General features: G+C 36.3%; 2 protein-coding genes across 4 annotated transcripts in view; one reads left to right on the forward strand and one right to left on the reverse strand.

The window, feature by feature from the left end:
- Positions 1-20,512, reverse strand: part of si:ch211-193k19.2 (uncharacterized) — a 35,243-nt gene extending 14,731 nt beyond the window's left edge. Inside the window, exons 1-4 of one of the 3 annotated variants that reach the window (XM_049481301.1) lie at positions 20,076-20,512; positions 19,859-19,942; positions 4,961-5,003; positions 4,601-4,649 (exon numbers count right to left, since the gene is read on the reverse strand). The gene's annotated coding sequence lies outside the window, so the exon portion shown is untranslated. Of the gene's footprint in view, positions 1-4,600; positions 4,650-4,960; positions 5,004-19,858 lie in introns of all 3 variants that reach the window. The other 2 variants (XM_049481300.1, XM_049481303.1) reach the window with 2 other exon arrangements.
- Positions 9,492-18,133, forward strand: LOC103031382 (uncharacterized). The gene is made up of 21 exons (XM_049481298.1): positions 9,492-11,186; positions 11,278-11,417; positions 11,496-11,700; positions 11,787-11,891; positions 13,157-13,350; positions 13,426-13,567; positions 13,666-14,349; positions 14,441-14,509; positions 14,731-14,804; positions 14,892-15,011; positions 15,107-15,154; positions 15,231-15,314; positions 15,400-15,465; positions 15,699-15,781; positions 16,096-16,156; positions 16,250-16,300; positions 16,397-16,588; positions 16,682-16,770; positions 17,230-17,276; positions 17,476-17,629; positions 17,755-18,133. Exons 1-17 carry the CDS (start codon positions 10,064-10,066, stop codon positions 16,451-16,453), a joined length of 3,306 nt encoding a protein of 1,101 aa, XP_049337255.1. The 5' UTR covers positions 9,492-10,063; the 3' UTR covers positions 16,454-16,588; positions 16,682-16,770; positions 17,230-17,276; positions 17,476-17,629; positions 17,755-18,133.
- Positions 20,513-27,038: the final 6,526 nt, after the last annotated feature.

Below are 27,038 nucleotides of genomic sequence, written 5' to 3' on the forward strand. Positions count from 1 at the left end.
TATATGCAGTAGATCTAAATATGGGTATAGTTATTAACTATGTACAGGATGGGAGAATTTAACTATGTATTAAGCACAGGTGTGCTGGGTATATGGTTGAGTAACTGATAACTGGATACGTTTTTTTTTTTTTTTTTTTTAAATGGTTAATTAATTAATTAATTTCAATTAGTTATTAATAATTGATCTTAATCGATCAATAATTAATCTTAATTTATTTGAAGATGGTTGAATTAAATTGAAAATAATTAATTAACAAAAATTTAATTAACTTTACTTAATCAAATTGATTAAAATGACCAGTTAATTATTTTATGTTGTGATTAGTTACTCAATGGAGATAGCTATTTAGCTTGGTTCAATGTAACATAAAGAGTAATGTTTGAGAGAGCAGACCTGAAACTTAAATTTAACTATTTAATATAAACCGATTAAATTAATGCAGTTATTTGTTTACTTATTTACAAACCATTTAACCCAACCACAATGCAAATTCCCTTTATTAACTTAACAAAAAGTTTGTTTGAAATTGGCACCCTCTGGCGACAGAAACTCTAAATGCACTCTACAGGATGATAGCAATTACACAAGTACAACACCAGGTGGCGACACAGCTATGTGGCTAAGTGGCTCCCTCTGGTGGTCAAACAAATGAGATGCACCTTCTGCACTGTATGCAGTTACCCAAATCAAACACCAGATGGCGATGTGGCAGTGTACCCCCCCTAGTGGTGAGGGGTAGTAAAACACGCTTTGAGTTTGAGTGTAAATAGTCAGGCTGTCCACCAGATGGTGGCAGAGGCCGACTGGTGGGAGTGGTCACGCCCACTGATGATGCCACGTTAAGGACCGCCCATTGGGTCTGGGACCTGGTCAGCAGATTTGACTGACTCAGTCGACTGTGAATAGCAGAGGAGAAGGACTCGGCTGTCCGAAAGTTTAACACAGCAGCAACACACTTCACAAGATGAGCAAAGAGGATTTACATCCTGGCGTGGTTAGTTTAATCACGCACACAATAAACTTCCTGCCACTCAGGGTGGTGTTACGTAAAAGTTAGCTACTCTTTTACGCACGTGGAAGTATCCAGTACTGCAGGATTTTACGGATTTCGCGCAAAAACCGGCAGTTTTAACTGGAGCGCGGAGTCAATGAGCCGGAGATCCGCGACTCAGACCTGCGCGAAGGCCTTATCAGATCAACACTGGCAAAATATGTCTATTTTACCGGAAACAGTTCGAACTTTATGTACACACGTATATACACGTATATACACCCGGGTTTAAGGTTGCCCACACACGGCGGTGTGTCAACCAAGCTTATTTTACAAATAAGAGTAATGTTTTCAAGAGCGCTCACGTACCACACACACAACTGTACACGTTATACAGACACACAGGGGACCGTGCGCGCGACGCGCACACACAGCGGGGGACTGGCCAGTCCTGAATTGTAAACAAAAGCACGTGTAGAACCTGTGCGTGTGTTTCTAACACGCTGGGTTTATGCAGTTAACTCCAGCTAGGCCAGCTAGCCAGCAGCTAACGCATTTAGCAATAAAAACAAAATACACTTTATTCTGCAACTTACAGCGCTATTTTCTGGAACTGGTTATGAAATGTGTATATTCTGGTCTCGCGGCGGAGAGCCAATAATAATCCTGCCCCACGTTGGCGCGCCAAATTATGTAGCGGCTCAGTGGTTTAATACCTGGTGCTAATTGAGATGTTGAAATATTTTTTAATTGGGCGCCAGTTATTAAATTAATTTAATTAGATTAATTAATTAATTAATTAATTAATCAAATTAATTAATAACACAAGACATCTCAGGGTGTGGTTTCTACAGGTGACAGAAATTTTCATAACCAAGTTATCCAGAAAAACACACTGAAATGACAGGTTTTGTAAAATAAAAGTATTTATTAAATCACACAGATATGAGTAAATAATTCATTAAAAAGTCATAAATGTAGCCATTAGCTATCAAATCATAGTGTAGAATGATAAATGAGAAATAAAAGAACAAACACGTTATAATGCTGATATGAAAGGAATAAAGATTAATATAACTATTAAGTGAGTATTTCTAAATAAGGGTCTAAGGCATTTTAAGTCTACGAAACCAATTCTTATTTCCAACCAAGCCACTCAAAATGAGTCATCTATACTAAAGACGCTCTATTAAAGACCCGACCCAGACCATGACCAACAGAACACCATCTGCCGAAAGATTAAACCCAGCTCTGCCTTACTCTGAGTTGTTGAAGTGGGCCTTGGTGACGTCCGCCTGGGTTGGTCGTCTGATGCTTCACCCCGAAAAAGGATCACGTGAGCCTGTCTGCAGGGTGGTTTGACTTCCTGTGTCAGCACGGAGCCCCATTAGAACCCACAGGGTAAATCCCCACTCTCAGCTGGCTTGCTGGTGGCCTCCGGACCGCAGGTTTCTGGGTTGGATCTGGCGGATCTCCTTTTCAGCTGTACTTTAGCTAAACTTAGATGGAATAATGCTTGGCTTCGTAGATTGTAAAATAACCTTAGATATTTTAACTAGGATAGCTAATATTAATATACTTGAAGATTAAATGCACTAGTCTAAGAAAACTAACTTAAGATGACTAAACTAACAGTCTATCCTTTCTCCATCTCTGGGCTCCCTAACCTCTCTCCTCTAACTGTTTTCCTCAACTCATCTTCTCCAACTCCTTCTCCCACTCCTTCTCTAACTGCTTCTCCTCCAACTCCTCCGAACTGAACTCCGAACTGGAAACTCTAAACTGGAAACTGAACTGTGTCTGCCCAGTTTAACTATTAGTCTCTGTGGCCTGTTTGGCCCCTGAGCTATGATTGGCCCTGTGGCCCAAATGTCTGTGTTTTGATTGGTCTAGGAGCAATTTCAAACTTTGGTGGGGATTCACAAAGGGCCATAAACCCCCCCTCGCTCACATGGTCAGCATGCATCAGCTAGTGGTCTATTTTTCTAATAGACCCAACCAAAAGAAAACTCAACTAAACAGTGGATCAAAATACATTTTTCAGCATATCAGTTTGTGATGATAAATTCAGGAAACACAATCTTACAATTGAATCACAATAAATGTAATATATATATATTGCCCACAAACAGTTTTGTAATACTCAAGATAATCTTAGAAATACAATGATGGATGGTACTCTGTCAGAAAGAGATCAAGAGTCATGATATTATTTAAACCCAATTAAATCACTTAAAAGAAAATACATGGTTAAACCACTGATAACCAAATAAAGCTAAATTATCAAATGCTAGTTAAACCTTGTTGATTCAGACTTGAATGTGTAGGAAAATTTAAATCAGGACACATCCAGACACATATACCATATACCAGACACATATACCATTATTTAGTAAACATTCTATAAAACACCTTTTTATATAGTCAATTTATATGTATTTTCAGCAAAATCTTCTTAGTGAGAAATTTCTCCCCCCTCTGCTGTGTTTAGATAAGCGGCTGGTCCTTGCCTGTCTGAATTTACGACGGTGGGGGAAGGAGTTCTTTCTGCACCCCACAGAATTTGAGCCTGCAATGTTGAAAATGGAATCCCAAGCTTAGAACATTTCTCTTAATTTCATTAATCTTATTTCTAAGTGATTGCAGAAATAACTAGGCACAAACCCCTAAATTGGTACAACATTTGGTGAATTAACAATTTCCAAGGCATTAATTAAGTTTTGACACTCTCTTAAGTCCGCAGTCCCGTCCTAGTGATGGTGTTGCAAATGTTCCAAATGTTTACATTAACTCCGAGGTTTATGACTTGGAGGAATGTAAACAGAATTTTACCCTAAACTCGCATTTAGGGCTCTTGAGCGAGGCTGAGTGAAGAAATAGTCAGTAAATGTCATTTTGAAATTTAAGGTTGTTTGAAAAAAAGATTACTCCAAGGTTTTTTTTAGAGTGTTCTGGGTTCGAAGTTTCCTTATAGGCCGTAAAGTGGGGGTAGTGTGTGTTTGTGTCCAAGCAATGAAGAAATCCTCTGGTTAATCCACTACAGGAGTGTGAACAATATTCTCTAACCTCAGTAAAATGCACGCAATTTTCTCTTCAATAAAATTTCTCTGATGTAACTCTGAAAGACCAGTACAACTAAGAGACTCGTGTTCATTATCTGTGTCAATGGAGTCTATTTGACCATCTGCACAATGATCTAACTGATGTAAATCATCATTACTACAGATTATGGTCGCTTGAAAGTCTGTTAATGAATATTGGTTGTGTTTCCTGTTTTTGTGTGTATTAAATGTACTGTAAATATTGGTTTTAAATGTACATCCTGAAAACACACATGGGACCGTTTCGTTTTGCTTGAGATGTCTATTTAGATGATGAAAAAAGTCTTTCTCTGTTGTTAGCTCTCTGCAAAAACACACATGGCACTGAAATGTAGAAACTTCCAATGGCTTTTGAGATAACTGTTTAGCGTGACTTTTGTATGTGTGATTTAATAGCTTATTCCATGTGTTAAATGTACAAGGACAATCTGTGTATGCACATGGAAAACGACAATTACCTCTAAAATGGCCATGCGTCTGTCTGAAATGCTGCAATAACAAATACCTGCTAGCTAGTTCCAGAGAGCATTCTTTGCACTTCCACATTAATTATCCTGCAAGGAAGAGTAAAGACAGTTAGCAAAATTAACTCTTGTAAGGTCTTGTGTTACATAGGAGCTCTTGCTTGGGTCTGGTGGACCCATGGTATTTTGAGGCTTTTAGATCTTTTTTTATTACTGATTTGGGCCCATGTTCCTCACAAAAACTGAACCAAGTCCAGTGAATCACAGTGTGAAAATTATTTTCATACTATTTTTCTAAAGCTAAAATTGTAAGAGTCAAACAGATCCTCACAAAGGTTCAAACTGAATGACAATGAATGAAAATGATAGATATCCTGTGAAACAGATGGTCAATTACTTACCATCACTGAGAGGTTGGCTGCTGTACGGTGCCATTGATGTAAACTGCAAAAGATAGATATAAAATCAGTGCAAGTGTAGGGATTAACAGCATTTAATTTGTCAACATTTATTTGTTGCTTATTATGACATCAACTAAAATGTAAAAATTTACCACTTATGCATCACACATCCTAAACAAGCATACAAATAAATTGCTGAGATTTTTGCCACTGGCTTTCACTGTTGTAGGCGGATTATGACGTGTTTGCATAATAGCGTAATTTATGGCTACTGACTGCAGCATGTGAGATTTCCAAGAGTTTCGAGTAAACATAGGGAACTGGCCACACAAATCCCATGCACGAAACTGAGTTCAGCCTGCATGAGTTTTGCTGCTTACATCCATGCAAAAGGTTCCTGCGAAACGGATTTTCGTACCAATTACAATATATTTAGGCAAGCTATTTACGTTTATTCAGCAATAAAACAATAAAAAGAGTAAAGTAATAAAAGATTGTGTTTTGCCGAAATACGCTGATTCACTAGCTACACCTAAGACTAAAATGGGCGGGAAGACATCCCGTAGCTAGCTAAATCACCAGTCTCTAGCTAGCTACCTAGCTATCGAATTAATTTGGCCAACAGTAAGTTAAGTTAGCCATTTGAACAGCTTAGTTAAGCTAACAAACAGTCATTGTGTACATTTTATTACCTTAAGACCAATGTATATGTACAAGGCCCCTGGAAAAAAGCTAATTTTCAGTTTCGCTAGCTAGCCAGCACTAGCTAGTTAGCTACCCAATCTAGCTGAGAGACGTCGGCAAACCAAGCTAACGCTAACTATCTAGTTACCAGTTTTGCTAGCTAATTAGCTAGCTTAGCTTGGTTGCCGTCTTTATAGCCAGTCATTTTTGCAACTTGGTTAAGCTAGAGTTAATAAAACAGGCGTCTTGTAAACATTTTATTACCTTAAGACCAGTATATTGTATGTGTAAGTACAATGAACCTGACAAACCAAATTATCAGCCTCTCTAGCTAGCTATCTAGCTAATGCTAACTAGCTAAAGACGTCGACAAGCCAAGCTAACGCTAGGTGCTAGCTAGCTAGAGAAGCTGAAAATATGTTTTTTTAGGGGTTTTGTACATATACATTGGTCGTAAGGTAAATAAAATGTACAAGATAACAGTTTCATTAGGGAACTGCGCAAAAGGCGGAACTGGACGATAGCAAGTATGTATTGCTGCAGACTGGAGCACCTCCAAATGGGAGGAGCATAACCTCCAAATGGGCGGCGCATAACCTCCAAATGGGTGGAGTTTATCTCCAAGTAGGATTGCGTTTTTTTTAAAGACATTTTGTGCTCATTGTGACTGCAGATGGCTGACGGTGTCAGCCAGAGCCCGTTCTCTGGGTTCAGCATGGTGGTAAGGAGTAACTTGTTCAAAGATTTATGTACTTTTGTTCGACATATACACGATTAATTTGTTTAATTAAGTCAATAAAATATTATAAGCTGGATATATATAAATCCGCTTGCTGAACAGCGAGTTCAGTGTCTTCAGTGTAACGTGTTGAGTTAGTTAACTAGCTAGCTAACCATTTTTGCCATGGCTAACTTTATACACACCTAGCTAGCGAAGACATTAACTTAACAATAGTGGTAAACGGACACACGGCACGATTAGGTTTTATAGCCTTAATCGCCTGTAATGACCTAAGTGCAACATATTTTAGCTAGCTATCTAAGTTAAGAATGTACTTTGGGAGAGTCTAAAACGCTTAACGTGAAATCAGCTTAATGTACTAAAACAATGAGCTAAGAAAAACAAATGTCTCTCATTTATTACTCTTCATTAGTACTCTCTACTATTCGCTATTAATTACACTGTAAATTACCCCATAATAAATCATCCTTTAGCTATTAATTAAAAACTAAATACCCCCACAATCAATCATCTTTTACCCATTAATTAAACACTAAATACCCCCCACAATCAATCATCTTTTACCCATTAATTAAACACTAAATACCCCCTCAATCAATCACCCTTTACCTATTAAGTAAACACTAAATACCCCCTCAATCAATCATCCTTTACCTATTAAGTAAACACTAAATTCCCCCCACAGTCAATCAACCCTTCCCCTCTAATTAAACACTAAATACCCCCATAGTCAGTGGTTTGTGTTTAGAAAAATATATATATCAACAACAAATGCTGAAGTGAACTTCAGTTTACATAACAATGACTGTGTGTTATGCATTGAACTTTAATATAGTTTCTTTGTTGTAATACTTGCTTTTTTTATTTATTTTGAGCAGAAGATATACAATACAGCTACTCAAAAAGGAGTGGGAAGAAGAAAACTTATTTAAACCCACCCCTTTCTTCAAAATTAACATAACTTACATAGCTTACATAGCCACTTCCCATCGACTTACATTAAATGAATTTAACAACAGAGAAAATTATATTTACAAATACTTAGAATCCACTAACCTAGATACCAACGAAGGTAGTAAAGAAAGTTCTAATACTATAAACAAGCAGCGACGCATAACAACATACCAACAATGGTAAGAGGGCAACAATACTAGTTACGGTAACAAAGAAAAAAAACAACAACAAAACAAGCGTACAAAGCACATACCAACAGTGATAAGAGAACAACAAAACATGCAATGGTAAGGAAAGGAAACAATCATAATAGACAGATACCCACAATAACTTTTTTTTTTTTTATTAAGTCCCAATCACTCTATACTGATCCCAAACCTTCTTTTTATTATGTAACTTAAATTTATGAATACTTTGGCAGTGCTTGTGTTTGGAGTCCAGGCTATTCCATTATTTAACTCCACATACAGACAATTTTTTTTCCTGGTAGTTCTAGCTTTGCATGATGAAAACTTAGCAAAACCTCTAAGATTATGAGCACACTCTTTAACTATGAAAAACTTCTGGATATTACTTGGTAGTAAGTTGTTAAACGCCTTGAATAGAATCTGAACTGTGTAATAGTTTACGATGTCATGAATCTTAAGTAATTTTGATTGAATAAAAATATTTTTATTTCAAGAATTTTATTTAAGAACTTATTTCTGTCCATTCTTCTATTTTACTTAATTTATCATTTACAGTATTTATTCATTGATTCATTATGATTGTCACTGCTATAAAAAATATTAGTATCATCTGCAAATAATATTAGTTTTAGTGATTTTGATACATTGAACATATAATTAATATACACGTTAAACAATTTTAATAGAATAGTATATATAGTATAGTATATAATAGTAATAGAACAAAGAAACATACATAAATAACAAAAAGCCCACCTCTGTTTGTCCCCAGCATTGGAGGCAAAGAGCCTGTTATTGAGCCTCGACTAAGGTGGGCTACTCAACAGAAGTTTGCACTTATCATGTTGCACTAAACCCCATTTGGTGATCCTAGCTCATTGTTTTAATACGTTAAGCTGTTTTCTTATAATGGGTTTCAATGGGAGGAAAAAAAACTTAACGTAACATTTATAACTTTCCTATCGGAGAACAGGTTCATCCTTAGAGTACTAATGAAGAGTAATAAATTAGTGACATTTGTTGTTCCTAGCTCATTATAGTACATTAAGCTGTTTTCAAGCATTCTAGACTCTCTGTACACTTTTGCTGTTTTACCTGCTGATAAAACCTTTTCACGTTTCATGTTTTATTAGTTAGACGGTGGTGTTTGCTTTTTATTTTGCAGAGCCATGTGAGTGTTCGAGCTGATCATCTCAGTTTGGATGAGCAGTGTTCAAAATGTGGACTCTATCATTGTCCACTGTGCTCTACAGAGGTTTTTAAGCCTTCAGATCATTTCAATGCTACAAGGCACATCGAATCCCACAAAGGTCGATGTGTTTACTATGGAGGTACTTAATGCCTTTTTTTAAATGTTATTGTTAATTATAAAAACTAATTCATAGATGAAAACACATTGTGTATTTTTGTAGTATGTGTTCTGAGATTTTTATGTCCTTTTTTCCTGTACCCTGAAATGTAAAATTCTTCCAATTTTTTTCATTAATATAACATTCTTTTGCCTTTTTAGGGTTCACAATCTACAAATGCCACCTGACTTGCAGAACAAGTCCACATTTTCACTGTTTTTCTTGTGGGAAAACAGTCATTAGAAAAATGTGCTATGTAAAACATCTTACATCATGTAGTCCAAATTCTCCCACTGAGGGACAAATGGCTAATTTTGCCAATCCTCCTGACACGCATAGACTCCTTTGTGCACCTTCATCTGCCTGTCCCTGCGTCCCTGCGCCTCCGTCTGTCATGCTTAAAGACTTCCCTGCGCCTCCATCTGCCGAGCTTAAAGACGTCCCTGCGCCTCCATCTGCCGAGCTTAAACACCTACCTGTGCCTCCATTTGCCGAGCTTAAACACCTCCCTGTGCCTCCATCTGCCCAGCTTAAACAAGTCCCTGTGCCTCCATCTGCCCAGCTTAAACACCTACCTGTGCCTCCATCTGCCGAGCTTAAACACCTACCTGTGCCTCCATCTGCCCAGCTTAAACACCTACCTGTGCCTCCATCTGCCGAGCTTAAACACCTCCCTGTGCCTCCATCTGCCGAACTGCAACAAGTCCCTGTGCCTCCATCTGCCGAGCTTAAACACCTCCCTGTGCCTCCATCTGCCCAGCTTAAACAAGTCCCTGTGCCTCCATCTGCCCAGCTTAAACACCTACCTGTGCCTCCATCTGCCGAGCTTCAACAAGTCCGTGTGCCTCCATCTGCCCAGCTTAAACACCTACCTGTGCCTCCATCTGCCGAGCTTAAACACCTCCCTGTGCCTCCATCTGCCGAACTTCAACAAGTCCCTGTGCCTCCATCTGCCGAGCTTAAACACCTCCCTGTGCCTCCATCTGCCCAGCTTAAACAAGTCCCTGTGCCTCCATCTGCCCAGCTTAAACACCTCCCTGTGCCTCCATCTGCCCAGCTTAAACAAGTCCCTGTGCCTCCATCTGCCCAGCTTAAACAAGTCCCTGTGCCTCCATCTGCCGAGCTTAAAGACGTCCGTGTACCATCTTCTGCCGTGCTTAAGAACGTCCCTGCGCCTTCTTCTGCCATGCCTAAATTTAGTTCTAGCATAACGAAAGAAAACTCTGCAGATGTCCATAGAGCACCTATAAAGCATTTGGCAGCTCTTCCTTCTGCACAACATGCCAAACAGCCTCTGAAGATTCAGAATGTTCAAAAGAAAATGAATTGCCCCCATTGTAACATCTTGCTGTATTTCAAAAATTTTAAGAAGCACCTCAAAAGGAAACATGGTACAATGGTTAAGGACATAACTGCAGAGACCCACCTTTCCAGTCAGTGTGTTGACTCTGAAAGAGGAATCTTTGCTGTTACGAAAGCTTTCCATGGCCCTCCAACCCCTGTTCATGTTATACAGAAATTGTGGGGCTCAAATCAGAAGAGTATATGTGAAGTTGATGAGTGCAATGTGAACATGGATGTGGCTATCCGAAGTGGGCATAAAGTGTTTCGTTGTTGCCATCAAAGATCACTTGACTACTGCTCTTTACATGGCACTAAGGAAGATGAGGACTTGAAAGAAGAGGTATTAACAGAAATGGTTTCAGCCAGGTGGTTTGGTGAGTCCAAGAAACATCTGTGTCTTCAGAGGAAAAAAGAGGCAGCCGATAAAGGAGCTCCTTTGGCCGTGTCCATAAACATTGGTCCACCTAAAAAGCACTATGTTTCTGTATTTGAAAATAAACTTTCTTATTATAGTCGACTCGGGCGAGTGATGGTGTTCTACGATGCACAGAAAAACAGCTGGCATTGTCCCTGTGTTAGAGCAAAAGTGTCCTGTCCACATAAATATATAGCTAAATGGTTATTGTTTCAGACCAAAAAACATCTGTTTCGATCAGTACGGTCAACAGAACCATTGGATGACCGGACAGCCCCCGAAGTTCAAGAAGAGGAAAATGGCAAAGCGGAGAGTTTTCTGTATCCACCTCAAGGCAAACAGTTGGAGCGTGTTGTTAGATACATCTTGCATAATAAAAAATTGCCAGTTGAGCTTCCTGAAGATTTAAAAAAACCAACCACTGATGCACTTACTTCTCTAATTCCCTTTGAAGAGTTCTGCACTGAATGCCATGACCAAGTTCCTTTGAGTGACCCCATTCTTATAACAACCAAGGCAAAAATGGTTACACTTACCAGTGTATTTGAAGGTAAGGTACATTGTTAAATAGTCTTTGTAAAACATGTTTTTGTAATCATGAACAATATACACATTTCATGTTTTTTTTGTGTCTGTTCTAGGTATATCTACGTTTTGCAAGAGATGCTACAAGTGTGGGATGGTTTACAGATACCAAGAATGGTGCCAGGGTGTTCATAATTATAATGACCACATCATACTTGATCTTCATTTGTGTCTCTATTTGAGAGCCTCCCTTCAGGTAAATCATGTTGAATTACTGTTCAGTTCTTGCAATTCAATTATAATATCTGGATGAGCTTATTGTTTTAATTTACAGACACATAACGCCACAAGCAGAGTCTTTGAGGCAATGGAGATGACATCAGGTGTAAAGCTGCCACCTCATAACAAACTACTTCATGCATATCTTCAGTTCGAGGCATTAACTCAGCATGAGTATACGTATGCCTGCGTCAAATGTGGCTATTACCCAGCAGTCGTAATAATGGATCTTCACAAAAAGGGCGTGTTTAACATGCCAGGTTGGGAAAATACTCTAATGCAACCCATATCCAGTACTCAGAAATTGTATTTATGACTAATGATTTGATTGATATTATGTTTGTAGTAAGTGAGATCCCAGTACCAGTTCAGACCTACAATGGGCAAGTCAACATGACCGAATTCTGGAACTCTGTAGCACTGGAGATGGTTGCCCATGGATTTGTTTCTAGTAAGTGATGAATTCTTTGTGTGTTTATGTATATATAGCTTCAATTAAAATGATTCAATGCCCATTGAAAATTAGGTTTAATAACAAAACATACAGTTATGTGCAAAATAATAGCAGTGTGTTTAAACTGAGAAAAAGCTAAATTCTCATAATAGCATTTATTTCCATATACACAAAGGCACTAGTAGCCCTGTACTTCCACATTAAAACATGTACAAAAATCTACTTAAAACTGTCATAGCAATAAAGAAAAAAGAACAAGATGTTCTTAAAAAATATGTAACATTGCATAGATTTTCTCTTGACATTGGTGCAAACCCATGAATCTGAGAATACCCGCTTGAGTCCAAATTGAATGGGTTCATGTGGTTCAATTGAGTAAAATCAGTTTCTAAATGTTTAGTAATTTTTCACACTGAAACATTTACGAACTTTCTCTACACAGAACTATTATCAAATGTTTCAGCACTGCAAACAAATGTTTAAACCTAATGTTTAAAAGTGCTCTGCCTATCACTTTAGCTTCAGCTCACCAACCAGCCTAGAAGTAGGCTAATGTTAGCGGATCTGTTGCCTAAAAAATTAAGTTAACAAAAAAATCAAGGTCAGTCTTGAGGTCATGTTCTTAGGTTTGCAGGTGGCACCCATCTTTTTCAAATCCTGCCTAAGATTTTAAGTGGGGTTTAAGTCAGATAATTAGAACAGCCGCTCAAGAATCTTACAGGACGTCTTCTGAAAACAAGGTGCCAAAGGATAACTGACCCCGAGCATTACTAAAGCACTGACATAACTAACTGTATGCAGAGCGTTCTTTTCAGATAAGTATGGTGGTTGCACCTGATATAGCATATTGATCCCAAGCATACCACAGAGTCTACCAGGGCTTGTTACAGAAGACATTCTAGAAGATTCTGGAGTGGTATGACTGAACCCCACTGAAAATATTTGGCTTGATTTGAAAAGGTGGTTGCAGCAGCAAACCCAAGAATATTAGTGATCTGGAGAGCACTGCTCATGGGGAATAGAATAAGAATACTTAGAAGCTGGTGTCTAGCTGAGCATCATGTTTGCCGCAGATCATAACAGCAAGACAGGTGCCCTACAAAGTACTAAAGATGCTTATTATGAAGGGTTTAATAATTAATTGAGATTGCAGTAGTTCAGTAGTCAAGTACTGTTTTACAATAATTATCAATAATTCCTAAATGTTCCCCATGTACAGTTTTAATATTTCTAATACACTTATGTTCTGATTTGATAATCAGGCACTCAGCAGAACCCTTTTGCTGTCCATCCAACCTTTTCATATTGGGCACCATGGATTGGACCTCACACGAGAAAGACTGATGATGTTCTCAATACAGAATGGGAAAAAGTGCATCATTCTGCAAAGCAAGCAGAAAGGGCAGATTTGGATGTTTCAGAGGACCGGCTTCTCAATGAAGTCTTGAACCTAAAAGTTAGTATAATTTAAAAAAACTAATCTTACTGAAATAAAAAAAAATGTTTTAATAACTGTAATTTCTAAAAACAGGTGGAGGATGTAAGAAAGCTATGCAAAGTGAGTGGTGTAGATTCTTCAGGTTCAAAAATTGACCTTGTTCTTCGACTCCGTGAAGAAATCAAAAGCAGGAATGCTTACAACAAAATATTTGAAAAGGTTTGGGGAGCATCAGGTACTTTTTTTCTGTTTTTATAAATACAGTATATGTCACATTTAGCGTTTTTAAAATGCATGAATTTGTTTAAATGGGTGGTTTTATTTTTCCATCAGGTGGCTGGGCTACTATCATGTGTCCTTGTGGTGTTGTCTATAGCTTGAAATTTAATATGAGAGCTGAAAGTCCAAGAGATTACATGGATTTATTACTCTCCTGGAAACATATGCCCAATGTGACTGTGTATGACTTTGCCAGGGGGTTGGCAACCCATGGGAACTTGAGATATCCAGCAGTGTTGCCATTTACTCCAAATGAGGGAAGACTGTTAAAGCCAACAGAAGAAAGCATTCAGCTTGCAAAAGAAGGAAAAATCAAAGTGCATCTTCCATGGCTCAAAGAAAAAAAGAAGATTCCAGATGATTGTGGTCATCCCATAACTGGTTCTGCAGATCACTATGTTTTATACGACACCCTTCACGAATCAAACACTAAAGATAGTAAGGATGTTCTCAGAAGAATCGCTCTTGTCCCCGAGCTCGCAGGATGGATGAATAGCCAAGTCGCTGAGCAACTTTTTGCACAAATGGAAAGGAACAACTATTTTTTAAATATGATGACTCCAAGTGTGCAGATCTTCCTAATCAGAAATATTGTCCATCACAAGAACCAACTATTGAACAAACATATAACAGAAAAGATTCAAAAAGCAATGGGAAATTTCAACGTCACTTTAAATGCATTTGGCCAAGCAGTCATATGTAAGGAAGATTCATCAGTGAGTAGGAGTTCAAGTGATGGTATGTGCCTGCTTTAAGTGTTCAAATGAAAGCTTTCATCAAACTTTAATCCAGTGGTTTAATCAGTTTATCATCTGTTTTTGCTTTTTAGTTGCAACACAAAAAACATTGTCTGAGGATCCAGTCAAAATTCCAGTGACTGCTGCACACACGTTCACTGGTAAGAAGATTTTTGGTATAATTAATTACTTAATTACTTTTTTTTTTTTTTTTTTTTTTTTTAACAAAGAAGGGTTGTTAACACTACATCTAACTCCCAACCTGGTGAATTTTGGTGTAGAAGGGGAAAAAGTGGAAAATCATAAAGTGACTGAAAATGATGATCTCTAAACCTTTTTGCTATTCAGCACACTCATCCAAACAGCTGTTTGTCTATTTTAGGTACCAATTCTTGGGCACCTCAGGATATGCTGCCAGTATGGGGTCAGCCACTACATCCACATCACCAGAAAATGGTATTTTTCTGTTATTTTGTCATTTTTGTTTTTAAAGAATTTCAACATGTGTATTTGCATAACTTGAATTTGTGTAACCTTCTTTAGCTGACATATGTCCTGGACCCCATTAAAGATCCAAATGAACATATTGCCGGTGTAGGAACAACTATGCTGACGCGGTCAGATTTTTGGACTTTAGGACTGGCCAATGATCTTGAGGCGACGGCAAGTGTCTCCTTACTCTAAGCTGGGTTCACCTTCTAACATTAATAAAACATGTTCAATCAAAGGTGTGCTTATCTTTTTACTGTTTTCCCTAGATTGCAAATTGCTGCTTTCGAGTCATAGAACACCTCGCTTTCCAGCAGGTTAGTGTCTAAAAGTTTGTCTGGGGTTCCTTCATGTTTCTGTATATTTACATAAATTATCTTCTTGTTGTTGTAGGACATAAATGTGTTTGTTGCAAATTGCTACATAGTTGCGACTTGGATGCCACCCCTTTGTGCAGAGCCACAGTTGTCCTTTCCTGTAAGTCTCCATTGTATGCATTTCATGGTTCTGTCAGTTGAGTATATACCTCGATAAAATTTGTAAATGAGCTGTTGACTTACAGGCTGATATTGCCCAGAAAGACGTTGTGGCCTTTCCCTCTTGGATGTCTGGACACTGGATGTTATGTGTAAGTATGTATAATGTGTAATTGTACAATTTTATTTGTTTTGTAGCAAAGTAACATTTTCTTAATCTCTCATTGATTTAAATCATTGTGGTTTGCAACATTTTTCAAAACAGTCATTTAATTCTGCCTTCCTCAAATTATTGCAGTGTGCTATATGTTGCATGTTTTGGATCAGTAGTGTCAATTACATTAAGTCAAAATTGTATGGAAGAATATGTATATACATTTTACAGATCTTGAAACCAAAGGAACGAGAAATGTATTTTCTTGACCCTATTGAGCAGTCTGCATTTGGACAATACATTGCCACATTCAGGTTCTCTCAAGTGTTCTGCATCTGTTCTGAGATTACAGTAGTTCAGTTTTAAACTGTAATCTCTTTTTTTTCATCCTTTATTTTTTTATGTTCCATATTAATTTTCTGTTTATTCTGTGTTCTGCATTGCTGTTCAAGCAATTGTTTTGAAAAAACAGTGACAGCAGGAGAATTAAGAACCAAGAGCTTAATAATATTAAGAACTGTTACTAAAAAAAAACATTCTCCTATTCATCATTGAAGATGTTACCTGTCTAGACTAAAATATTAATATGTGCAGAGTAAAATATTGTATGTTTTTTAATTGTTTGTAGAAAAATAGCAAAAATGATTGATGACAAAACTTGGACCGAGAGAACTGCAGATTCATTTGAGGTAAAATGAGGATTGCACTATGATGGTTAAATTAAAAACTCTCAATTGATTAACTGTGATGGTTACATTGCTGACTTTGCATAATTCTAATAGGAAATCCCAAGACAAAAAGGAGGCAACAACTGCGGTATATATGTGCTGATGGTGGGTAGAAAAGATTTTTACTAATGTCAGCTTTTAAGTTGCACATTATCTCTGTAGCCTTTCATTTGAAACTATATTTCTTTTCACTTCCGATAGTATACACTTTACATTGCTCTGGGTCAGAAGTTTGATTTTACAGAGGCAAGTCCTTAATTATCATAACTTACTTTCAAAGTACATTCTGTCTATTGAGTTGGACAAAAAGGTTATTTGTTTATTTCAGGAAGACATGCCTTTCATCAGAAGATGGTGGTGTACTCTGCTGATGACTAACTTCGCTGTGCAAATGTAGGTGTATATTATTTAATGGTTCTTATTGTGTGCGCATGTGTATATTTTGTTTGTTTTTTATATTTTTACTTTTTGATTTGATGCATTAAGGCCAAGATGTAAGTTATCTGAAGGAGAGGATGGAAGTGATGAGCCTCCTTTTAAGAAACAACGCCTCCAGGAACAATCAGATTGCAGAGGTATACATTGATTTTTTTTTATTATTTTGAACAGTGTGATAGATTACAACCAATCCATTTGCTCAGATAAGATGATGTACAAATTTGCTTTATACTCATGCAGACATTATTTGGTTAGGTACACCTAACTAACTGATTAACAGTCGACTGCATGGTAGTTGCTATTAAGTAAATGCTAAAACAGATACCCACAGAAAAAGATTTTGAGTATAAGGTGTTCTGCTCTAATTGTGTTCTACGGTGTAAAGAAATAATTCATATGGAACCAAGGAATAGGATAATATGAATTTAAAATAATTTATTCAATGCTTTCATTAGATCAGAGCTTATGTGGCATAGTCAGTGCTGATTGCTATTTATTTGCCTGACAGCTGCAGTCCTGACTAGATATCTTCATGTTGTGATTGAGAGGTGTTTTACTGTTCACAAAAATGTTATATCACACAAATTTATATACAGGTGCAAGAAAACCTGAGGACTCACAGGAGAATGCAACAATCCTGCAGGTTTCTATTAAATATTTTAAATATTTCATATTTTTAGAGGATGAACAACTTGCAGGATAATGGTCATTAATGTGTTGTTGAACAACTCAATCAGAGTGAAAGGAAGATGATTAAGTATGCAGAGAAACAGAAGGACAAAAAAGTATAGTTTATAGAACTCATTCTGTTGTCTGTGTGTCCGTCTCCCTGTCTCCCATAGATCCCAAATGAAATTTTACAAAGGATCCTCCTGGAGGTGGTTCTAAGTCAGGGTGATTCTGCATACTTGAACATATCTTTGGTATGCCGGAGATTCAGGGACATTGTTGGACATCCAGGATTTAAACAAGAGGCTCACTTTTCCTGGCTTGACAGTAAGTTTTGCCCATACTATGCCTGGCACATAGATTTTAGAAATGAAGATGTAAACTGGATTTAAAAACAGTATGAATATTTAAATGATTAGTTGCCATTTTTGCCGTGTCCTGCTTTGTGACAGGTGTTGTCAACTGGAACAACTTTTCAAAAGAGTTCTGTGAGGAATACAGGGTGAATTACACCATCTCTGAGTGCTTCACCTGCAAGACCCTTTTCAAGTCATGTCCACCCGGCTACAAAGGAGGAGGCAAACGAGGAGTGTTGGAGGGGTTTTATTCCACTGTGGACTGGCCAGATTTTTGTTCCCAGGACTGTTTTTGTGTGTCAGGGGGACAGTTGTAGCTTCTTTAACCAGTGTGCCGTGAGGTATTTTAAGGTGTGCCATGGAACATGGTCAATAAATTTATTTTCTTTTGTGTCAATGTGTTAACATTTTAGTGATCTACAGTATATATGTGAGCATATTTTGGCAATGAAATAAATATTTTTGCTGAGAAGTATGTTGGTGTAATATGCTTATTTGTTATTTTAGTATTTGGAGGTTGTTGTACAACTCAGGTTCACACCATTAGTTAATATTTCTACTTAATGAAACAGAAATAATACAAAAAATATTAAATTATATTAAGCCATGTTTAATCATAGATTTGTTTATGTTCACTACTCCCACTCCTGGGCGTTGTCTGCATTCTTACCCCTGGACACTAGCCACTTGCTACTAAATACAACATTTAAATGATTATTCAGTATTGTCATATACCTGCACCTCTTGCACATTGTTTATTCATCACTGCAGTGCAATTCTTTTTTTAAATTATTATTTCCTATTTATAATCAACAGGGCTATATGCAGATGTTTATAAAGATTTTAATTATATACATTCATTTTTGTAATAAGTTATGTTTTTCTATGTTCTTATCTTATTTTAGGTGTTATATTACTTTTATAGATATAGTTAATTATAATTTGTACTTTATTTTAATTGTATGTACAGTACATATAAATGTCTACAAAATAATTCAAACGCTGATCAAGATGGCCATAGGACTTTCAGGTAGGAGGTGGGCACCCAATGATGAGACATCAGTCTCAAACATTCTGCACATCTAAGTAAGGTGACATGATAAAATTAATACTAATACATCTCAACTAGTGGGTCAGGACTGTTTGTAAAGAATAAATTAATTATAAAATATAATTCGGCAGAAAATCTGAAAAAGGTTAGGTAAAAGAATATTGTTCTGTAGCTTTATTTATTTATTTATTTGGGTTCTGATATTTAATTTATAGTTTAACTTTTAAACAAGCAGTTTCTGCTCCTCCTCAGTTTCTTAAAAATGCTTTTAAATTCACGTTGTTTGTTTAAATGTGTTTTAAGTTTTTTTTTTTTTTTTTTTTTTTTTTTTTTTTACAATAAATTAGTTTGGTTTGTATTTTTTAAAAGTGGGTCACGATCTAATGACCATGAGAAGATGTGGGTCCCAGACTGAGACCAGTTGAGAACCACTGCATTAAAATATTGTGGGTTGATGTGTATAGGAAGGCTATAAAATTATTTGTGTCTGATACATGGTCTGAACATATGTTTGCTGACAAAGTCACGTAACTCAAAAGGATGGAATATACCATTAACTATACATTAATCCTATATTTATCGTATAAGTATTTTATAAAAGTTATAGAATTGCAACAATTAGGGGAGAATGGTAGGATGATTCATAAAACTTTTAAACAGTTAACATTAAGATGGAAAAGCAAGTAAACTATTTACATTTAAACATTTTAGTTTTTTGTAATCATGCATGACCCACAAATGTATAGAGTAATACAATCCGAATTTATTTATATCAATAGAATAATTATTTTTACTAAACTATACAGCTGGAAAACGAACGTTTCACTGAAAAAAAAAAACAGAATATTCCATCAACTAACACTGACGCACTGTTCCCACCCATTTGGAGGTGTGGACCTCCCACTTGGAGGTAGGCCCCTCCCATTTGGAGGTGCTCCAGTCTGCAGCAATACCCTACTCGACGATAGGGGTACGGCCGATAATAGCTTTGCTTGTTAGCGTTAGCTAACTAACTATCTAGTTAATCTAATAGAACAGGCATCTTGTAAACATTTTATGACCACATGATAATTTTATTGTATGTATAGGTGCAAGAAAACTCCATTATAAGGCTGGTTTTCATGGACAATTCACTGCTTTCACACTTACCTCACGCTGCTTGGCGACGGTCTCTTTCCCTCTGGCTTGGCTGTGCTTGCATTCGTGGTCCCGCTCTACACATTCATCCGCCGCCTAGATTAGTTCCCCAAGGTTAATAGTTGTTTAATATGCACATTCTTGGTTTGTGATTTTCTTCTTCTGTATTATAAATTATTATTGCTTCTGGAATATTTGTAAGATACGTACTATGAAAAAGGACACTTACTTTTTTCAACCGAAAACAAAGTGCTTCTCCTGTGGCGCATTAATACAATGACACACCAAGACTAGACACAGCCAGAGAATCTCTGGTATGGTCATAACTCACAATATGAAGTTCATTTGACTCCTTAAAATATCTGCTTCATTAAATTAACTTAAAAATACTTGTTGAAAGACTAAAATCTCACAAACTATAGTTGAAATCCGAAAACTCATATGAATAGTAAGGCTAAATCATTTTTTACATTGTGGGAAGGCGCATGCGCACGAGAAGGTGCCGAATTTAAATGAACAGATTTGTATTGAGTTCATGAATGATGAGTAAATGTATTGTGTTGAAACAATTATATCTAAATGCATTTAATATTTAACCAATTTGTTTGAGCAAATCAAGCAAAAACATAATGTGACACACCAAAGGAGGGCTTGGGTCATTTTTTTGAGTGTGTCCAGTCAAAGTTCTTTTCTCTTTTAATTTTTTATTTCAAAAACTCCAGCTATTGAGTCAGAATAAGCATCTGTTAAACTTGTTGACAGCAGAATGCCTGTGTCTGCTATATTAAGCTAGTTATTAAGTCTGTGTACTAAACATCAATATAAATCCTTAAAACTGTTTGATCCAGTTGTTAAACTGTTATATTAATATCATTTTAACAGTTTTTCATTTCTATGTTTTGAAATTCGTTAGATTATATATTTGTCAACATTTTGGATTTATTTTTGTTTGTTATTTTTCTAATAATAATGGAAATTACATAATTTATTTTCTTTTGTTCATTTTTTACTGGGCGAGTAAAAAAAATAAGGCAACAGTTACTTTTACTGGTAACTAATTACTTTTATAGTGCAGTAACTCCGTTAGTTACACAGTTACTCTTTTGGAGAAGTAACTATAACTACTTACTTTTATAGTGCAGTAACTCCGTTAGTTACACAGTTACTCTTTTGGAGAAGTAACTATAACTAATTACTTTTTCAAAGGAAGGTGGCCAACACTGGATGACAATGAGCAAGTTTCCCGACGCACAACCAGCAGGCTTATTCTATTTGTGTGAATAACATGAAATGTTTAAAATGAATACAGACATGTAGAAAAAAACAAAGACAAGCTGTAACCTAGATATAAATATTAATATTCTAATAATAATAGAATAATAATATAATCATAAATAATATAATAATATGCCAATTAGGCATATTTGTAGCAGTAGGGTATTTTAATTTTCATCCCTGACTCTAATTCATATAAGTTATATACCTGATTTGATCATTTTCCATACAATCCCTGCTAAAGTTTTAGGTGAAGGAGACCTAAAGATGGTCAGTGCATGTTTCTGGAAAAACAAAAAAGTGGGCTGAGTGCTGCTGCTCATTGCAGCCACAACAAGCTATAAGATTGCTGCCACAACAAAGAAAACAAGAGAAATCCCAAAATAATAAAATAATATTTCACCAAAATAAATGAAAAGAAAGTATTTAGTTCAATAGGCATACATGTGAGTTCTGCGTGGTAGGAAATGGAGCAGCGCACAGGCTCATTCAGCATCAAGATTCCTACATCTGAAAGTCCTTTTCTTGCTCTTGTATCTCGCTCTCTGTAGTTGCTACTGTAGATGCTTCAACGATGCGCTAAAGTGCATTTCAGGAAGTTGTAAGTCAAAAACAATAAATGATTGTAGATGTAAAAGAGAAAGTTTGTTTGCCCGTCATTAACCATTGGATCAACTAAACAGCCTTCGTATATCTACAAACAAGCCCATGTGCTGAGGAAGAGGCATCAGCACAGGATGATTTTTAATTTAACTCTTGAATTAATTTATTCATTTATTGTAATTTTTGGTAAATTATGAAGATATTGCATATAGAAAGCCATACTGCCTGTTGACCGGCGTCGAAAAGCGAAAATGTCTCCGCTTACCACTGGACCATGTTGTAGCTGACCGTAGCGCACCGTCGCTCTTGATGCGCATCTCCACATTTTTAAATCTTGATGCATCCTGCTACAATGAACTTTACACCTCTACTGGTCTACTTTTTGACTGATGTATGTGTCCCTAGTGACTGTTTGGCTGCTTGTGTGGTTTTGATACAAAGACTTATATATAATTTTGTATAATATAATTTTGTTTGTTTTGTATGGTATAAGGTCTCGGACGTATTGTTTACATATTCTTCTTAAGCTCAAACAAAGACTGTGTGATGTTCGGTTATTTGTAAGGAGGAACTTGATTTAGCTTAAGAAATGATCTATGTTGATATGTGGTCATGTTCGTTGCATTTCTAAGCTGAACCTTCATCTCAGTTTCTGTTTCTTGAGTTGCAGTTTATTAGAGGGGGGGGGGGGGTCTTTGAGTGACACTTGTCACTCAAAGACTCTTAACAAAAAGTGCAGAGCGTGGAATATAATAAACATAAAAATGCAAAAATGAAACAATTAAAATGACAAATGCAGTTTAGTCAATCAGATGAAGGCGCAACTGTAGCAGTAAATTTGTGTTTGCGTCATTGTGAATTTTTGAGGAATGATTACAATGCACAGTACAGGGGTGGAGTGGGTGCCTTTTTCAGCCCGGGAGTTTCATGCCCAAATCCGGCCCACTTTTTCCATGGAGGAGGATTTTGAATAAATTAAACAGCAGCTAGATCTTACAATGCCTTTTTATTGCATATAAGTTCAAGTATATGTTGGTAATTTAACAGAACACCCTTCACTTAAGTATGTTTAGATTTAAACGGTAAAACATGTAATTTTATGAATTAATATTACTTAGAAGCCTTTACAAAATTTATTGAAAACACTTAAAATGATTTATTTGAACATGTAATGGTCAAAATATGGAAAAAAAGAGGACATTTTTAGGCGCTTTTCAGATTTTCTATTTTAATTTTTGTATTTTCAGATCCATAAAATGAAATACTTGTATGGATCAAGTGTTTTTGCAGCCCTATACTTTAAGTGTTTAGAATCACCATGTAAAATTATAAACTGCTACCTTTTACTGTTTAGATATTACAGATATATAAACTTGGAATGGTACTTTCTTTCTCTAATGGAGTGGAAACTTTATAAGATTCAAAACTATTTATTTTATAACATACTTTGCAGTAAAGGTGTTTTTGTTTATTCTAATCCTAAAGAAGGGATATTTAAAAGCCCCCTCTTTTCTCTGAGTGTCGGGTAACAAGCCCCCACCTCCCCTCTCCCCCTGCAGAACTCGCCACCTGATTTATCAGACAAGACTTTAAACTTTCTGTCCATATACGTTATATACGTGTAGCTTAGGGAAGGGAAGTTGTGTTACAGCAAATTAAAAAAGATATTCATTTTTTATGGCTCAAATTTCTTCAAGCACAATTGTGAGATAAATGAGTAATATCGGAGACTGGTTTGTTGGATCTACTGATTTGTGGAGCGGTGTTGAAGACTCTGAGGTGACCCCGGCTGTTCAAAGAGCCTGTTTTTAAATCTGCTGTAAAAAGTATAAGCACTCTAAAACTCTAATTCAGGAACTGTAATCTGGAGGTTTAGGGTGTTCGAATGATGTATAACATGTCTGCATTGGTCTGCACTCTGTTTACTGGCTGCAGCTGGAGTCTGTCCTTTGCAAAACAAGTTTATTCATTTTGCACATTTGGCAGCTTCTTCTTTCATCTTCTTTCTATTTTTTTAATTTGGCCTTTTCGGCTCCACTTGGCCTGTTTTTAACCTCCATCACAGCCGACTGACGCTTTGTGCTATTCTGTTGCTATATTTAATTTTTAGCTTCGGAAAAGACCACTCATGGGCGCAACCAACTTAAACATGTGGGAGGGGAGAATACCCTCTATTGCAAAGTAGGAGCTGTGCTGTCAGACGAATAGAGAATGCATGCGTAGTTGAATGGAAATAAATGCAAGAATAAGATTAGATAAGGGACTGATAAGTGTCAAAGTTATTTAATCCATTGATCTGGCCCAAACTCGAGATTGACATGAGCCAGCCCATTGGATATCCTTTCAAATCTCCCGATTAGCCACTCTGGGCCTGGCACAGTATATGATGTTTAAACGAAGTAACTATATATTCTTGGGCTATAGATAAACCCCAAGTGATGAGGGGTTATCGTTATTTTTCAGGGATTTGCATATTGGTCCTTGCTAGCATTAGCTTCCTCTGACTGTGAGTCCCCAGAGAGAATGTCGCGTCTTGTGATACGGGTGGGACAACACAGATAAATGTACAAAGAACACGATGAATGAGTTGATAAATGTGTCGATGAGTAAAAGGGGATAATGTAGTTATAGTGTAACATATATGCTGTGAACCAGTAAGCAAAGGTATTTTTATGAAATGGAAAGAACCAGGGAGTTGTGTAATGGCAGAGGTTCAGTGCTGTTTATTATGATAAGGTTGTGGTGCTGTATAAGAGACAGTGGGGGAAATGCTTATAAATGCTCTGCTGTAACATTAAACCGGCCAAAAAGTATGTAGATGGTATGATAAGTCTCGGCAGGAACTGTAGAACGGTATTAGCTAGTAATTTTGTGTGCTCTTTCAGCTTCCAGTGGTTCATTATAGTTTATTGATTGCTTAAATCATTTTATTACCAAATGATTCATACAAAAAACAGTTATAAAATACTGGTCCAATTTCTAAATGTGTATAATATTTTTCAATTTGCAGTAGACACACTGGCACCTTCGTTAGTAACAGATTGACTTGTTTGCTTTTCTCTTCTGATTGCACTGTATGATGAACAGTTCTCATATGTCTGTGCACATCATTTGTGGAGCCTAATATGAAACTTTTACTTTGTAAATTATACACTAAATTAGATGTGTTTGGGAGTGCAGAGAGATAGCATGGCTTGAGAGAATCCAGGTGGAAATAGGTGGGAAAACAGAGATAAATGTACACAGAACGCCATAAATGAGCTGATAAATATAGTTGCTGGTTAGAGTTGATGTTATTGTGTGTTGCATTCAATGTAAACGAGTAAACAGTATTTTTATGGAGTATAAACTACTCTGAGTGTAATGGCAGTTTGGGACTCAGTGAGGGACAGGCCGTGTTTATAAAACTGATTATCAATCAGACCCAAAAAGTGGAAGTATTGTAAACAGGGCTGCAGTAAATGAGTGTATTAGTAATTATGATCGTGTTTTCTTTTGTTTATGGTGAGTTACTGCATAGTTCCGTTGTCGTCTGTTTTCCGCTTTAATTGGGGAGATACAGAATATTTGGCATCCGAGCATATTCTGCCAACAAGCAGTTTTGGTGTTCGGCAGAGTGAAAAGTGAAAACACTGAATAATTTACATACAACAATTACTCTAATGTATTGACTATATATATTATTGTTTATATTATTGTTATTCTAATTTATTATTATTATTATTATTATTATTATTAGTAGTAGTAGTAGTAGTAGTAGTAGTAGTACTAGTAGTAGTCTTGGACTTGTTTGCAATTAAAGAAAAGCATACAAAACAAGGGGTTTAAAGTCTATTTGTTTAACATAAATCATAAGCAGGGAGATATTAGATTACATATACTAAAGTGTACATGTGACACGCTGTATGAGTGTTTACATTTATTTTAATACCTATTTTATAGGTGTTTATTGTTAATATGCCCAAGTATTTAGTTGAAGCTGTTAACTTTACTCTAAAAGAATAGCTACTCCCTATAAATTAAGGGCAGATGTTAAACAGTATGTGTTGCTAAACAGGAGTTTTTGTGATGAGATTTCCAGCTCTTTCTAGAGAGCTTTTTATTGGTTGCTTAAAGCAATGTATTATTAAATTATGTGTAAAATGAATTACTACTGTAAAAACATACAATATATAAAATATATATTATAATATAATTCATTTTTAGAGCATGCTCAATATGAAAATTTCATTTTGCCAAGTATACACTTTCCCATTGAACCATGTGATGTTAAAATGTTTCCAAACTATACTTGTTACCTGTCACTCATTTTTTTCACATTTCCAGTGTGTAGTGTGTCTAAACAACTCTCTGCTGTTGTGGGCTAACTGTGCTGTATCTGTAAGCACTTCTGTACCCTGCCTACTTGTTTGTGATATGCAGTGTAAGAGTTATTTTTATGGAATATGTTAATTAATATATCAATTACATTTCTCATGATTTTCCTATACTCACACAACAGGCCCCACTACTATGTAAAAGTGTCAATCCTAGGCAATCACCTCACAAATGTGGGCAAATGTCAATGTATTGTTTATTTTATATTATTATTCCTCTTTTGTTTTTCATGCTTAAAATAACATTTTCCATGATTTTCCCATGATGATAATGCCATAATGGGTCCTCTACTATTTAAAATATATAGTTCTATTTTATTACCCCTTCAAGTGTGGGTAAATTTCACTGTATTGTTTATTTTATATGAATACTTTTTATAAACCATGCTTAAAATTATGTTTCTCATGATTTTTCCATAATGCCACAACATGTCCACTACCATGTGAAAGAGGGTGTTTCTAGGATATCACGTCTGCAAGTGTGGGCAAATTTCACTGTATTGTTTGATTTAAATCACGTTTGTCATGGTTTTCCCATAATGCCACAACAGGCCCACGTGAAAGTGCCAATCCTAGGCTATTGTTCCTGCATGTGTGGGCAAATTTAACTGTATTGTTTATTTTATATTCATAATTATTTTATAAATCCATGCTTAAAATGACATTTCTCATGATTTTCCCATAATGGCACTACAGGTCCACTACCATGTGAAAGACATCCAAGGCTATCACTCTTGCAAATTTCAATGCATTTAAAAAACAGTCATTGCTCTGGACCATCACCTGTCCAGCATAAGCAGTTGTACACAAAACTGATTTGAAAATCATGAGAAATGTATTATGATTACTTTTCAAAATAATATAAAATAGACAATCCAGTGAAATGTGTCCACACGTGCAAGGGTGACAGCCTAGGACAACCTCTTTCAGTGGTGGTG

This window comes from Astyanax mexicanus, chromosome 7 (genome assembly GCF_023375975.1).
Source record: "Astyanax mexicanus isolate ESR-SI-001 chromosome 7, AstMex3_surface, whole genome shotgun sequence".
NCBI classification, from domain to species: Eukaryota; Metazoa; Chordata; class Actinopteri; order Characiformes; family Acestrorhamphidae; genus Astyanax; species Astyanax mexicanus.

What these genes read in the sequence shown, in the direction of transcription:
- LOC103031382 (XM_049481298.1), top strand. Translation starts at nt 10,064, where the DNA reads ATGCCTAAATTTAGTTCTAGCATAACGAAAGAAAACTCTGCAGATGTC. An exon ending in ACTTACCAGTGTATTTGAAG is followed by an intron (nt 11,187 to 11,277) that starts GTAAGGTACATT and finishes TGTCTGTTCTAG; the next exon opens with GTATATCTACGTTTTGCAAG. An exon ending in AAAGGTTTGGGGAGCATCAG is followed by an intron (nt 13,568 to 13,665) that starts GTACTTTTTTTC and finishes TTTTTCCATCAG; the next exon opens with GTGGCTGGGCTACTATCATG.